The 16598-nt window shown below is 35.4% G+C and overlaps 1 protein-coding gene across 1 annotated transcript in view; it reads left to right on the forward strand.

Moving 5' to 3' along the window:
* Positions 1-16598, forward strand: part of MAP4K3_3 (Mitogen-activated protein kinase kinase kinase kinase 3) — a gene marked incomplete at both ends in the record, with an annotated part of 106127 nt that overhangs the window by 51215 nt on the left and 38314 nt on the right. Inside the window, 3 exons of the mRNA XM_051219257.1 lie at positions 4971-5663; positions 6937-7052; positions 8882-9265. Coding sequence (XP_051068532.1) covers positions 4971-5663; positions 6937-7052; positions 8882-9265 — 1193 coding nt within the window. The remainder of the gene's footprint in view (positions 1-4970; positions 5664-6936; positions 7053-8881; positions 9266-16598) is intronic.

The raw sequence follows: 16598 nt of genomic DNA on the forward strand, positions 1-16598 counted from the left end.
CTTCATCAGTTGAGATGGATGGGACACGTGTAACGTATGCTCAACTACCGACTGCCCGGACGTGCGATGTTTTATAATGTAGGAGTAGGTTGGAAGAGAACCAGGGACGGCCAGACCAAAACATGACACAAATCCATGAAATCACTGACAAGTGGACTGAGCCATGTTGGTAGATGTGGACTACCTGTTTAGGATCCGTGAGACGATAGCAACCGATGGTTAGAGACTTTGAATGACATGGTTCAAAATCGTTTGGAATGGCACAGGTGCATCCACTTTTTGTGTTCTCCCAAATTCTAATCTTCTGAATTTTTCATGTCCTTTTCTTTTTTTTTCCTTTCCAAATTTACTTCACTGTATTATACTCTTCGGATAACAACTTCTAACCCTAATGTTTTCAATTATTGCCTATACTTTTACTACCTCTACCACTATGAGATTTGAATCGACGATTGTATCTCTGTGCTAATGTGGTATGGCAAGTTGAACTGATGTACGTAAGTTCGAAGTTTTACGTTGTTGCTCACTGACTGAAGGCATTACAATGTAGGTGTGTTAGCTTGTCGGTGTACATTGAGTCTGTAGATCAGTTCATATGAGACAATAAAATAAACCGCTGACTGTTGGCTGTTACACACAAACTATGACTCATAAATATAGTAAAAATCAGTGTTTTTATATCATACAAATTACCCCTTCTATATCATAAGTTTAAATGTTGACTTTATGTACATTGAGTTAGCACTATTTATACAATAAAATTTAGCAACACGGATTATATCTGTCTATTCGACTCATTCCATTAATCAGTTATTACTTAATTATTCAGATTACGAACCAACTTAAGCTAGAGTATCATTGAAAACCAGGGATACTGGAGAGCTGTTTTGTTTTATTATGAGGCTCATCAACAGTGTATATCTATGGTCGCACTAGGTATTGAATTTTTCAACATTCAGATCTTGCAGTAAGCACTTAAATTCCCGACATTTGAGTCAGCATCGAATAGATTTGATCTCCAAATACAATTATTTTTTGATATTTTACAACTAACTCCCATTGTTTTTAGCGATCTATCTCTTCATAGTCGACAAGAATGAACTATACTGGTTCACGGTATCTCACTAAAACTCCAGAAATCACCTATTGACATTAGTCACTAATGAGTAAATGATAATCACTACTAGGATGGTGGACAGAACACCTGTACAGTGCCGCCAGGTTTTCATTGATTGCCTAACTTAGGTTGGTTCATGATCTCAATAATTTTCAATAATCTTTGTGAATCCCTATCTTGATTTCACAAATATTTTTCGTCACTTATCCTTTGGACCACGATCAGCTTTTTTTTTAAAAAAGACTTTAAATCCGTATTACACAATATTAGCAGACTGATATACATTGGTGATTAATCATGCCGGATACTTTCATATTCTAATCACATTCCTTCCTCAGAGAACAAGATCATTTTTTCTTCTGTTTTTTTTCATGTCTCCTTGAATACAAAAGACTAACAATCATGAAGAAGACAGTGTTTTTTTGTTGTTGTTCATGATCATTTATTCTACTATTGTGTATAAAATAAATTATTATCATTGTCTTTTATGTACGAGACAATCTCTATACTAAATGATTGATTACTATATAACCATAACTATTTCTAAACTAAGCATATGAATAAATTCACTTAGTATTGTTTGCTTATATCTTCCCATTGTTGTTTAGAACTGCAGTTGATCAATCTCTTGTTAACATATATGCATCTCGTGCGGATTGCTTCGATATTATCCTAATTCACAAGCTATATAAGTAAAGATGGATAGTGGACTTGTCAGCTGGATGTACCTGCATCTCAGTGTTGATGTTCACTCTGGAACTCGAACCCAGTATCGTTTGCTTCAAACGTCATCGTGTTATCTATTTCGAGTCCCAGAGTGACACATTTACTTTAGGATGCAGGTACATACAACTAATGAGTCCCAAATAGGACGAAACACGCTTTGTCCTGAATTCCACTGCTAACCACCACTCATCTTTGCTTAGAAAGCATATGAATTCTCAATTAGATACTACATATTTTCATATTAGTTTTTGTCGAATCAACTTAGTTATATTTACTGTTGTTTATATTTTTAAGAACTGTCAACCGATCTATCAATCTACTGTATTAAAATATTCATTTTTATAGTTAGTTATCAATCAGTTATGATGTTTGATCTAACATTATTAATATTAGAAACTATTAATTTGATATTGGCACATATTTATTCAATTAATTATGAGTTTATGATATTTATGTTTAGTCTAGCTATGTAAGTTTTACATATAGATTTAAGGATACTGCCCCTAACTCAGGGTCTGAAAAGTCGGAAAAATGAAAATTTCACAAATGCGATAAAAATGATCTTGGTGGTCTAGTTATAGTATTCCGACAACAGACAGTGGGTTTTAAGTATTATTTAGGCCCTAACGCTTCAGGTTGGGCTATTTCGCTTACTACCCTACATATGTGTTGTATGCAGTATAAGCTATATGACAATGTAGGGCTGAAGGTCTCATATGAGTCTGGAGGTTCGCCATTGGTATTGTGGATGGTTGGGCATTACTTTGGCAACTTTTGCTGACTGTTCATGTACAAAATTGATTTGCTGGTTATCTGATTTCATTTATACTGGTAGTTACTTTTCAGTGTTCTCAAGAGTCATTGTCATTGGGACATTGTACGGCGTGTCGTCATTGCTAACAGTAATGAGTTTGACTGTCGTGTTAGCGGAATAGGTCAACTTTGACCTATTCGTGTTGTGCATAATTGATTCACGCGATTATTAATCGGAATAATTATTATACATGTGAAGTGAATGTGTATATGAATGGTGCGAATGGTCCACCAGGGTGCTTGGCACCTGTGTGGTTGTGCCACAGGATTGAGCTTTACTATTCAGATTGTAGCGTTAAAGCGTATACAGTGTCTGGTTCTCCTGTTAAACGGGATTGAGCAGTATTGTTTGGGTTGTCACATAAGAGTCTGGTTCTCCTGAAAACCAATGTAAAATTACCCTGGCCCACAAGGGTTTATTATATAACAGTGAACAAACTATGTGAAACCTATATTACTAAAATTCATGATCTAGGGGAAGTTGAAGAGTAGATTAATCTACCTAATTCTATGCCATGTCATCCAAGGTCTTTAACCATGGTTATTTGCTGCTCACATATGTCTTCTAGTTTTATATATTGTAGTTTCAAGTTGTATCGTAACTGTTTTTCTTTGCTTTAGTTGCTTACTTATATTTAAATCACTGTAACATCCAACACAATATATTATACTGTTATGTTACTAAATCTAATGTGATTACGTTGTAAGTTGATCGATAGGATTTGATTATCACTATAGATATTGGCTTATATCACAATACATACTACTCAATAATTGATTAATATTGAAGGTCTAATATGACACAAAGTTGGTAGTAACAAATTTAATTATAATATTATACTGTATCATGCAAGTTCACATTCCATGGAGATACTTTGATTCTTTTTATCACATTTTGAAGATATTTATTACTGAACATTAATATCTATCAACAAACTTCAGTTCACGGTTTTTCAAAACACATTGTATCAAACTTACTTTGCTTAGTTACTTACGACTGTTACTCCCAATGGAGCATAGGCTACTTACCAGCATTCTTTAACCCACTCTGTCCTGGGCCTTCTTAGTTCTATCTAATTGTTGTTCATTCGTCTCATGTCTGTATCCGTTTCTCGGCGTAATGTGTGGTTTGTTCTTCTTCTCTTCCTTTGGCCTTAAGGATTCCATGTGAGGGCTTGTCTTGTGACGTAGTTAGGTGCTTTCCTCAATGTGTGTCCTATCCACTTCCAGCGCTTCTTCCCGATTTCTTCTACTGGGATCTGGTTAGTTCTCTCCCACAGTAGGTTGTTACTGATAGTGTCTGATCAACGGATTCGAAGAATTTTGCATAGACAACTGTTAATAAACACTTATATCTTCTGTATGATGACATTCGTAGTTCTCCAAGTTTCCACCTCATACAGTAGAGCTGTCTTGACGTTTGTATTGACAATTCTGACTTTGGTGTTGGTTGACAGTTGTTTTGAGTTCCAAATGTTCTTCAGTTGTAGATATGCTGCTCTTGTTTTGCTAATCCGCTCCTACACATCTATATCAGATCCAACGTGTTCATCACTGATGCTTCCCAGTTATGTAAAGGTTTTTACATCCTTCAAAGTTTCTCCATCAAGTGTGATTGGATTGGTGCGTGTTGTGTTGTATCAGAGAATCTTGCATTTCCCTTTGTGTATCTTGAGACCTAACGTTGCATCAAACGTTTAAATTTAAAATATAGATAATCTTTCTATCAGTCGTGTTAACGATTAGTGTCTGTAGGTGGTATCACTATGAAGTTGGGATTACAAAAGTCTACTCCTACGACCTATACAAGGATTTAATTTTATATCAGAGTCTTGTGATGAGCACTTAAACCGTTAGTACTCCTGACGGTCTTGGTAGACCCTTTATAAGACTAAATTGCTTTCCATTCGACCTCAGTTTTCAATGACGCGCCAGCAAATAGATTTTCATAGAAATCTGAAAATTAAATATGATCTAAATATTTTAATGTGCTAACTTTCTGTCTAAAGTCAGTTCCAAAACTAATTTTTTAAATAGCGCTCGACAAGACATTTTCGAAGTTAAATTTTTTGCTCACCGGTTCTCATTAGTAAAAGATCCTTATGTAGTCTTTACGAAACGCATTTCGAATTTTGGTATACATTCATCTTCTCTTCGATTGTATTCGAACATTTCATAGTCTAAAGCCTTCGATTTATTCAGTTACACTAGTATTGGGTAGTATATATCCAATAATGAATAATTTGTTTTCAGTAATGCTAAGTAAGTAGAATGTATTAATTACTGTTTTGTCTGTATCGCTTCTCTTTTCTAGCCGCATGTTGTAGAAGCACATTCAGTTCATGTGGCACATCATAATATAAGTCCTGAGAATGGTGATCATCTTTGTCGGATGACTGGTACTGTAACTCAAAGTGTTGCCGTCAGTAAAACAATAACAACAATAGCTGCTACTACTACTAAAGTCAATGGTACAAATGCTCAGTCTAACGATTCATCTGTTGTCGAATTTAATAAATCTGTCAATTTAACAAATGCATCAAATCATGATAACATTCCTAAATCAATTAGTATTGATGATTACACGAAAGCAGAGAAACATCAAAATGATCAACAATATAATCGTCAACACTTATCAATCAGTGATCATATAAATTATGATAATAATGGAGAAGAGGATGATTTAAATGATATTGTACATTATACACCAGAACGTATATCACCAATGTCATTTGATCGTGGTACAGTGACTACAATTGAATCACATTTATCTAGTATAATGGCTCAAGATGAAATTGATGATTGTCGAGATAATACCAATCTTAACAAAGAACTTGACTATTCTACATCGAAAAAGATTATTGCTGATTCAGAAAAGATTTCCGAATCTCCACCATATGCTTGTCTCGATGTGCATAATGATAATCCAGATGAATGGGATTTAGGTGTGGCTGATCGTGATTTATTAGCCGCTGATGGTTTACTCTATTTAGATCGTAGTCATCCGGTAAGATTAATTCTATTTATATTTGAATATATATTCTCAAATAAAAAAACCCATCTATTCTTAATTTCTGTAGTACGAAAGGTATGTATATGATTGTCTTTCTAATCCATACAAGGATATGTTGAACTTAACCTTGATTAGCTTCTTGACTGACTTCTTCCGACAACGTATCCCTTTCATAATTTCTCACCTACTATTCGAACTTAAAATGGATATGAAAATAGACATGATACATGTTTATACTTGTCCATTCATTTTATCGATCATTGAATTCATTTAGAATTCAGATAGAAAATCCAACAGCAATATCCTTGAATGTATCTTGTATTATGCCATCTGTTGTCAATATTTCCATTATCAAAGTAATACACAGCGACTATAATGATCTGTGAATATGATATCGACTAAAATGCTCCACTTTATCGATTTTTTTTTTACTTCTTGCAAAGTTTATCTTTTTGTTTTTCATGATAGCATAAGTAGATGTGCTACTATTCTTTAGTTTTATTCTACTTGAAAAAATCATGACAACTTTATGGATTTCAAATATCTGTAAAAATCTGAAGTTATAATTTCTTAATTTATGTACCCTCATCTGCTGGGTTCACCGCGTAAATAATCGTGAGGTTAGACGTAGGGTATTAGGGAATGATGGTGAATCAGTTGATGAGGTTGTGTACCTTCATCGCATGAGATGGTTGGGCCACGTGTTACGTATGCCTGAACACCGATTACCACGACTCTCAATGTTGACTAGTGTTGGACTGGCTCCAGTATCCTGAAGGAACAAATGGTGTGTGAACCAATCGTTGGTCACCGGTTACCATGTGACTGCATCTCCTTACGATGCTCCACTGCCTTACGGATCAGACCTTTAGGTCGAAGGCTCTGTGTGTGGCCCTCTAAGAAAACCACCTGCTTCGGTTTGGACACCCGATTAGTATCATAACCCTCACACATATCGAATGAGATGTGCGTGGTGCATATGTATTCTGTGCCTCCTTGTATCAATATCTATGTGTTAAAATAAAATTATATATATATATATATAATTATATATATATATATATATATATAGTATCTTTTCGTGTCTGTATGATGTTGTGATCTCAACCGATGTACTTATATTCTGGTCTCGATCATGTGTATGACTGACTTTATTTTCTACTGAGGAGTTTCTTGTTAAAACTAAACATTTTTTTAAAGGAAAAGTTGATATTTTTATTACTTATTTCTTTAATCTATTATCATTGTTGTTAATTTTTGTCGTCAGGAGTCACTTAGCGATCGAATTAGTGAATTTGGATTTCGAATTCATGGTTCATCTGAGGGTGAAGAAGATTTAGAAGATGAGGATGATGATCCAGATGATAGTGGAATTCGAGATGAGTAAGTTTTGTTTAAATTTTTCAGTTATAATTATTCATTATTCTTATTATTTGTGTGTGTATCTGTTTACCTTCTGTGTGATTGATAAACATCATGAAAGTTGATGCTGGGCTGGGATACTTCCCGGGTGCTCAAATCGAAGGAGGTGGTTTCCTTAGGGGACAACACCCCAAACCTTTAACCTAGAAGTCTAATTCACAAGGCAATGGAGCAACGTTAGGATATGCAATCCCATGGTAGCCGATGACCAACAATTGGTTCATACGCCATTTATTCCTTCAGGATCCCGAAGCCTATGTGCACGATTGGTTTGGAATGATGGATTCTCTGTTTCCACCAAACCGGTTAAAGAGTTGGACATTCGCTTTTCTTCCTCTCAATTCCGTAAACAACAGTAATGCTGTGAGAAGGCAGTGAGTAAGATTTCCCTGTTAGTGATTGTATGCACGTGACCACTGAGAGCATTTTGAGAGGGAAAGCTGATTCTCACCGCTCTCGGCCGTACTATTTGGGCGCATTATTGAAATAAAGTGTTCTACGTAATATTGATTTGCACTGTTTTCTGAATGATTTATGTTATATGTTCTATAATTGAAGGGAAGTTCCATACATCTGTAAAGTCATTGGTAATTTGTAAACCATATCAAAATATTGAACAAATTACTATACTTGGTTATATAACAATATTGATAAGATTGGAAATTTCTAAGTCTATAATTTCTCTTCGAATACCATTTATGAAATCCACTGTACTTTGAATGTCCGATTATTTGTTATGACTGTGAACCATGCATATGACATCAAAGGAAGTATATCATATGTAAATCATTCATTTTATGTATTCGTAATGATTATGAGAGGTTGGAGTCCACATGATGAATGCGTTTATTACTTAGAAACATCGAATGGCATAGTTTAGAATTATTTATAGTACTTTCATTCTTTATCTTCATTTCTATCTGAAATTCTAGTATTTCTTCGTACATTTCTTCAGATCACTCCATCTTTTCCAATTATATATTTCTAATGTTCTCTCTTCATTATCATTGTTAATGTTTTGCTTTGATCACTTTTGCAATTCATCTTTCTAAGTTCATCTCACCATGTATATGTGGTATGGTGACTTGGGTCAATGGTTATCTATGTTAGATTGTACCTTGATAGTGATGACTAACCGCTGGGATCACCGGGTAAGTAGTCGTGAGGTTACACGCATGGTATTAGGTAATGATGGTGAATCAGTTGATGAAGTTGTGTACCTTCATCGACTGAGATGGTTGGGCCACGTGTTACGTATGCCTGAACACCGATTACTACGACGCGCAATGTTGACTGGTGTTGGGTCTGGTTGGACGAAAGTTAGTAGCGGCCAAACCAAAACATGTGGCATCAGTCGTTGAAGTCACTAACTAGTGTTGTGAGCCATGTTGGTATGTCCAGGCTACTTTGTTGGGGTCTGTGTGACTATGGTAACCAATGGCTGGAGACTGTATGTGACATGGTTCAGAATCGATCGGAATTGCGTAGGTGTATATACTCTTGGTTTTCCCTTAAACTATGAGATTAAAATTACTTCTTATCTTTCTTTCCTCCTATACTATATCCTCACATAAAATCTTTCCTTTATATATTACACCATTGAATTAACTGTATCAACGAATCCGGTGTTCGTTTTGCTGTGTTAATGAGGTATTGCAACTTGGACCGATGCATGTATTTGCCTGGTCCTAAGTTGTAACTGACTGACTGAGGAGTTTTCGGAGTTTTTGTTTCGTTAAAGACAAAACATCAGTTTGATTATTTGTCCATTCTATTTTTATTCATTTTAGAATAATTATACCAAATGATTTATCAAACATAAATATGATGAATTTATGTCAATTATCATCGAATACAAATAAGATTGAAGGTATTTCACCAACATTAAGTCGTATAAATACAAATGATAATTCTATGGATACTATTTCTACACAGAAATTATCATTATCAACAATTTATGGAACTAACTTAAATAGTCAAATGACAAATGGTGATCTTAATCATATGGATGTATTAAATAAGAATACAAAAATTAATTCTACTATGACAAATACTACTACTAGTACTACTAATAGTAGTAATCATAATAACAGATTAGTCAGTCAAAAAGAATTGGATTTAAATGATATTGTCAATTCTACTGGTCATGAGTTTTATCCAGAGAAATCCGGAGAGTAAGTGTTTACTTCTTTTTTTTTCAACCATAATGTTAATCATACATCTTTATTTATTAACTTATATGTATAGTTCGGAAGGGTGGGTACTGATTACTGATTACTTACGCCTGTTACTCCTCGTGAAGGAGCATAGGCCTCTTACCAGCATTCTTCATCCAACCATGTCCTGCGCAATCCTTTCCAGCTCCTTCCAGTTGTAATTCATCCTTTTCATATCTGCCTCTATTTCCCGACGTACTGTGTTCTTTGGCCTTCCTCTTTTACGCTTCCCTTCAGGATTCCAATTTAGGGTTTACCTCGTGATGCAGTTTGATGATTTGCGTAATATGTGTCCTATACATTTCTATCATCTTTTCCTAATTTCTTCTTCAGCTGGAAGCTAGTTTGTTCTCTCCCACAGAAGGCTGTTGCTGATGGTATCCGGTCAATGGATGTTGAGTATCTTGCGAAGACAGCTATTTATAAATACTTGTACCTTCTTGATGGTGGTTGTTGTAGTTCTCCAAGTTTCAGCTCCGAAAGGGTGGCTACTAAGGCAATTTAAGATGTGTACTTTTTATTTTTTTTTCGTCATGCTATTATTTCCTCCTTCTTTCAATGGTTTTTATCAATCTCTTTAAACAATATATTGTTATCTGTTTGATAGGAACATAAGCGAGGGGGGGTATAACTAAATGTATTTGAACATAAAAGTACATTGTCTCAGAACCATACAGTATATACTCTATTTACAAAATATCCGTCAATTGTCTCAGACTTTGTTTTTCTTTCATTTTCATACCAATCACTCTCTGTTCTGATTCTCTTCTCTCCGATCTTCTTAACCTTCTATTTTCAGGCATCCCATTTTCGATGGTTAATACATATTACTTATATTTATTGACCTCAGTAGCACACAACACAATAACAGTAAAAATTTCAGCTAGACTAATTTATGGACGACTTTTGAACGAATCTTAAGTGATCTTGAGAAATTTGAGCCAATCAGAAAACAGTCAGTATAGAGTGAACATATATTAAAGAAAATCAAAAAAATTAGAATGGACATACTTCTTTGAAAAACTTCTCAAGGTTAGGAAGAAATTCAGCAGTTCTGAAATGATAAGGCATACGATACAGGAAATCATCCATGTGGCTCCATAATAGTCGACCTCTGGAACCATAATTAGGTCTCAAAAATTCTTTCAGTCTCGATTATATTGCTTCAATATTATTTATATGCACTTGAGTGGTTGGTCAAAATACCGCTTATGGACGACGATACGATGCATATAACTAAGTCTATGTAGGCATCGGTACACTCTCCATCCATCCATATATATTGTAGTACCCGGCAGATCATATTATCGTACAAATGGTATTTTAGTTGTAACCCATTGGACATGTCCTTTTGAGATGACCCATCATATGTTTGAATTTTCGTTCTCAAACAACTGTTTCGTCTATTTCAACGATTCTCACGGCTCCCCCAAATGACTCGTACAAGCTTGTCATTTTTATTACACATATATGTGTTGAATATTCATACGCTTGAACTGCCGAAGCTTCAGTAATATCTGCAAAGGTCGCAGCTAGTGTTAATGGTGCTTTTATTATCCAGATTACATTAGTTATTATAGTTTGTCTTAGTCTCAATCGGAATCGGGGGAAAATGTTCCCTTTCCTCCAAAATATATTACATTGAAATACAACATCATCACGGTAGTCTGCAGAAGGTCCAGTAGTCACTAGATTACCTCAATCACAAATAAAGGGAATTCTGAGTAATCCTATTTTCTGTAGCTGCTCTACTATAACTTCTCTAAAATCAGCTGTAAACCGAACGTACGTGAGCATTGAATACTGAAATAGGCGCTGTGACCTTTAAATCTCTCAAACGCTTCTGATTGGCTCGTTCATACATTATAGTCTCACCCAGTTCACTTTGTTTATTGTAAACTTGCGAAAAAAATTATTTTCTAATGTGGTTCACGGAATCGTAAGGGAGTTGATAAGACAGGAATTTATGATTTCTTGATATCGATATAGATCTATAATGACCTTTATGTGAATTCAACTATAAATCTCCTACGAACTTTTAAATAAAGATTTTACATATGATGATGGCTTCTCAACAACAACAACAACAGCAACAACAAAATATTAATAACTACGAGAAGGATTCAGAAAACAATCTTTAGCTCAATTTATATTTGGAGTTAGATAAATAAGATTATATAACGATATTTCGAAGGCGAAATAGATGGAAAAGGCCGCGAGCTTTTCGGACTAATTAAAGAAACTGGAATTAACAAGTCAAGTGTAAGCGAAACGATCTCAGAAAAAGACGATTCTCTTATCTGCTCTCAACCCAGACGTTTGGAACGATGGGTGGAACACTTTAAAGAGCAGTTCAACTGGCCTTCAGCTAGTCTGCAACTACCCACCATTCCCAACCAGTCTGAATAGAACATTGAATTAGGTTCCCCAATTCTAGTTGAACTTCGGAAAGCTATACCTAATCTGAAACGAAGAAAAGCAGCTGATTCAGATGGATTAACTCCAGAGGTCTTTAAGTATGATGGTCCAGTTTTTGCGATTTGATTGACTAGTTTTTTTAAGCTAAAATCTGGGAGTTGAACGTAATCCCATCTGACTGGTCCTAATAACTGATTATCGCAATATATAAAAAGGGGTCAAAGTCATTCTGTGATAACCATAGAGGGATTAGCTTGACTAACATAGCATCTAAAATACTAGCCTCAATAATTATCCGACGCCTAACTAAGACTCGTGAACTGCAAACACGAGGAAATCAGGCTGGCTTCAGACCTGGTCATGGCTGCATTGACCACATATTCATCATTCGTCAGCGTCTAGAACACAGACATGCTCATCAGCGTCCGACAATGGTGGTCTTTCTTGACTTGAAAGGAGCGTTTGACCCTGTGCACCGAGAGGTTCTGTGGCAGTGTCTGTAATTGGAAAGTATACCTCAGAAGTACATAAACCTTGTGAAGGCTCTTTACACGAACACTACTAGTCGAGTGAGAGCTTATGGCGAAGTGTTATCTGCTTTTGCAACCTCAAATGGTGTCCGGCAAGGCTTCCACTATCTCCATTCCTGTTTTATTTTTATCATAGACCTACCGATGGAAATAACACTCTTGTCGACTAAATTTTCGGGCATTGATCTCCTTCCAGGTGTCCGCTTATTAACTTAGAATACGCAGATGACATAGTCCTGTTTGGTGAAGACGCTGATAAAATGGAGAGTCTATTGGTAGCACTGAGCGACAATGCCAGGATGTTTGGGATGCGTTTCTGCTTCCCGAAATGCAAGTTGTTGTTTCATGACTGGCCTTTGTCGACACCTGAACTAAGGATAGGGAGTGAAGTATTGGAATGCGTCAACAACTTCACTTATCTTGGAAGTGTGATCAGCCCTAATGAGTTGGTGTCTGACGAAATCTCAGCACGGATTCGAAAAGCTCATTTGGCTTTTGCCAACTTACGTCACCTTTGGCGAAGGCGAGATATCCGTGTAATAATTAAGGAGTGGGTATACTTCACAGCAGTTCGTTCTGTTTTACTTTACGGTTGCGAAATGTACCCATTAAAAGTAGAAGATACTCGTAGGCTTCTAGTATTTGACCATAAATGCCTTAGAAATATTGCCAGCATTTACTGGGATCACCGGGTAAGTAATAGTGAGGTTAGACGCAGGGTATTATTAAATGATGGTAAATGAGTCGATGAGGTTGTGAATCTTCATCGACTGAGATGGTTGGGCCACGTATTACGTATACCTAAACACCTATTACCACGACGCACAATGCTAACCGGTGTTGGGTCTGGTTGGAAGAAAGTTAGTAGCGGCCAAAACAAAACGTGGCATCAGTGCTTGAAGTCACTAACTTGTGGTGTGAGCCATGTTAGTAGATGCAGACTACTTTGTTGGGGTCCGCGTGACTTTCGTAACCGATGGTTGGAGACTCTTGGCGACATGGCTGAGAATCGATCACAATGGCGTAGGTGTATACACTCCCTGTCTTCCCTTAAACTAAGAGATTAAAATCAATTCATATCTTTCTTTCTACGAACTAATTCTTTCTTCCTGTACTGTATCCTTATATTCAAATTTTCTCCTATATATTACCACCTTTGAACTAACCACTCCTATGAATCCGGTGTTCATCTTGCTGTGCTAATGAGTGAAGTATGGCAACTCGGACCGATGCATATATGTGTCTGGTCCTACGTTGTAGCTGACTGACTGATGTTGTATAAACCACTTGTTTATATTTTTTTGGTTTTGTTTGTTTAAACACGTAAACATTGGTACATAGAGGCATCAGACATATGTATGTGACATAATTCGTCATTCGCTTTGTGTGAGGGTTGGGTTACTACCCGGTTAGTCAAACTGAAGCAGTTGGTTTTCTTAGGAGGTCACTCACTTTCCAATCTTTTAATCTAAAGGTCTAATCTACAAGACAGACATACAGTCCCATGGTAACCGGTGATAAACAATAAGTTCATATGTCATTTATTGTCTTAAGATGTTTGAGTTCATGTGCACTTTTGGTTTGAAATAAAGGTTTTCAAACTCTACTAGGTGGATTCTTCATATCCACTAACCGGGTTGAAGCTCCGAATATTTACTTTTCGTGCTCTCAACTTTGTAAACAACACTCGCACTAAGAGAATGCAATGGATAGGACTTCCCTGACAGTGGTTATATACATGTGATCATGTCAGAGCGTTTGTATAGAGAGAGTGCCCCCCATCTTCGACCGTACCAAGGCAACAAAGTTTATACGTGATGTCGTTTGATGTATGCTTAAACAATTTTTCTTCTCATCAGTATTAACTACTGAAATGTGGATCTGTAGAAAAAAAACTAAGATTCCACTTTTACAGGATAATCATAATAAATGTGTTATTAAAGCTTCATTGACGCTGAAAAAACGTGTGTTCTTTACAGATATAAAAAGAGATTTGTTATAAACTGGTTACCTCATGGCTATTCGCATAAGTTGCATATATATGCCAATATTAACTGATCTAAATTCACTCTTGATTATCATAATGAGATAATTCAAACTCTTACTAGTTGTGGTATATATATAGACTTATCAACATAAAAGAATCATTTTGGCGCGACATTGTGTCTTCAGTCATAGATTACTCTTTTGATACACTGTTATAAATTTCATGTTGAAATCATTCATGATCTAATCATTCAGTCAAATATGTTATAATCACTGATAAATTACTCAAAGAATCACTTATTGATTACAAATGTCAAACTCATCCATAGTACAACATTCATCAACCAAATTAATGCAAAATATCTGAATCATATTACACTGTAAACACAACATATTAATGATTCAGAAAATTATTTAAGAAATGATACTTTTTTTAAAACTTATTGCTTATCGGTTTACCAATGTTAATTTTATGTACTACAGTAGTATCCCCAAAATGTCCTTGTTCGGTCGACAGTGAGGAGTGAGAAATAAATGGTATATGAACCAATCGTTAGTGACCGGCTACCATGGGACTACATCTCCTTACGTTTCTCCACTGCCTTGTGGATTAGACCTTTAGGTCGAAGGCTCCAGGTGTGATGCCCTGAGAAAACCACCTGCTTTGGTTTGGGCACCCGAACAGTATCACAGCCCTCACACATATCAAATGAGATTTATGTGGCTCATATGTATTTGGTGCCTCATTGTACCAATATCTATATGTTAAAATAATTAAATAGTTTTTGTGGTGTTGTATAAAAGTGTAAAAGGGTATATACTACGGTTTATTAAAGCCTTAGCCATACGAAAATTCACCCCCTCTATATGTATTCAAAAACAGTTTGTTCTCACCCATAAACCTACCCTGGTATTATTAGCTTATTATTATCCAGAGTGATGAGGTTTCAAATTGTTCTCACATTATCAGTATGGAGTTGTGTCGATTATTACGTTTTTGATTGAGATCAATCGATTGATGTTAGACCACAATTAAAAACCTGGAAGCATTGAATGGCCGCTTTATCCTATTGTAGGACTCTTCAGAAATGCACATCTATGATTCCGCTCTCATGATTCTAACCCAAAGCCTTTATATTGTTTCTTTATTATCCTTGTCTCCTCTTATCCTCCATTTCTAGTCTAGTCGACTTTTTATTTTTATATACAAATGTTCTTAACAAGTATATAATGTATGATCAGATTGTTTGAAATGTATTACACTAATATATATCATCACATAGTTCTGATAATCTTCATAAGATGTACGCATATGTGCGTATGTGAAGTGTTAATCGAAAATACCATATTTCTCTTAGATTTTATGTAATACTTTATTTTATTACATTTTTTCTTCTTTTTGTGAACTACATTTCCTCATTTCATTCGTTTTTTTATCTTTGTTCTTTATCGGTTTGTCTCCCTTGCCTTTATTATTGTTATCACTATATACATAGACAAAAGGATTATATTTTATTAATGTCATGAGATTTCTTTCTTTTTTCTCTCCGCCCAGTGATATTTTGGATTCATATATTCGTCATATGACTTGTTAACTTCTTGATGTTATTATTCACCATTTACTTACCACTATGCTTATATATATATTCTTTGTCCTAGAGATAGGGGGTTTTGTTGTTGACAGAGATAAAACTTATAACATAAAACTGTCATTGTCAATACTTGCAACAATAATATCCATTGTCCATTATGAACTATGTATTAGTTTAAAGAGAAACGAAATAAGCTTAGATCAGACTATCAGGCGAAAGGTTGAATTTATTCGCTTCCTATTAAATGTCTTACATCAACTCGGCGCCCAAATACTATGAAACTATCCAATCAAATTCAGACGAAATTTCTTATTTATGTATTAGTCTACCCGAATCTTTGTCTAGACGCTATCCATAATGTTAAATAACGTTATTATTTCTTAAGTTGATTTGTTATTGACCTGTACATATATGTGAAATACATTTACAGTCATATGTTCATATAGATACATATACAATCAACTTTATGATAATGTTCAAGTGGTGGTTTTACTATTCATATCATTCTTGATTGAAATCAATCTCCATCTTATCGACCAATTTTAACTATACAGTACTAAACATGCTTCCTACGATCCAACGAATTGATTTCGATTTTGTTATAATTTATGGCCTTGTGCCCTATTAATACATACACGTAATGATACCGCCAATTAGAGAATGGAGATGTATCGTCCGAATCAATGACATATAAACCCGTAAGAGCTGTTTAGAGTCTTTACCAGTTCTTTTTTATGACTAGCCATGCCTGTTGAGTTCAGGACA

This window comes from Schistosoma haematobium, chromosome 2 (genome assembly GCF_000699445.3).
Source record: "Schistosoma haematobium chromosome 2, whole genome shotgun sequence".
NCBI lineage: Eukaryota > Metazoa > Platyhelminthes > Trematoda > Strigeidida > Schistosomatidae > Schistosoma > Schistosoma haematobium.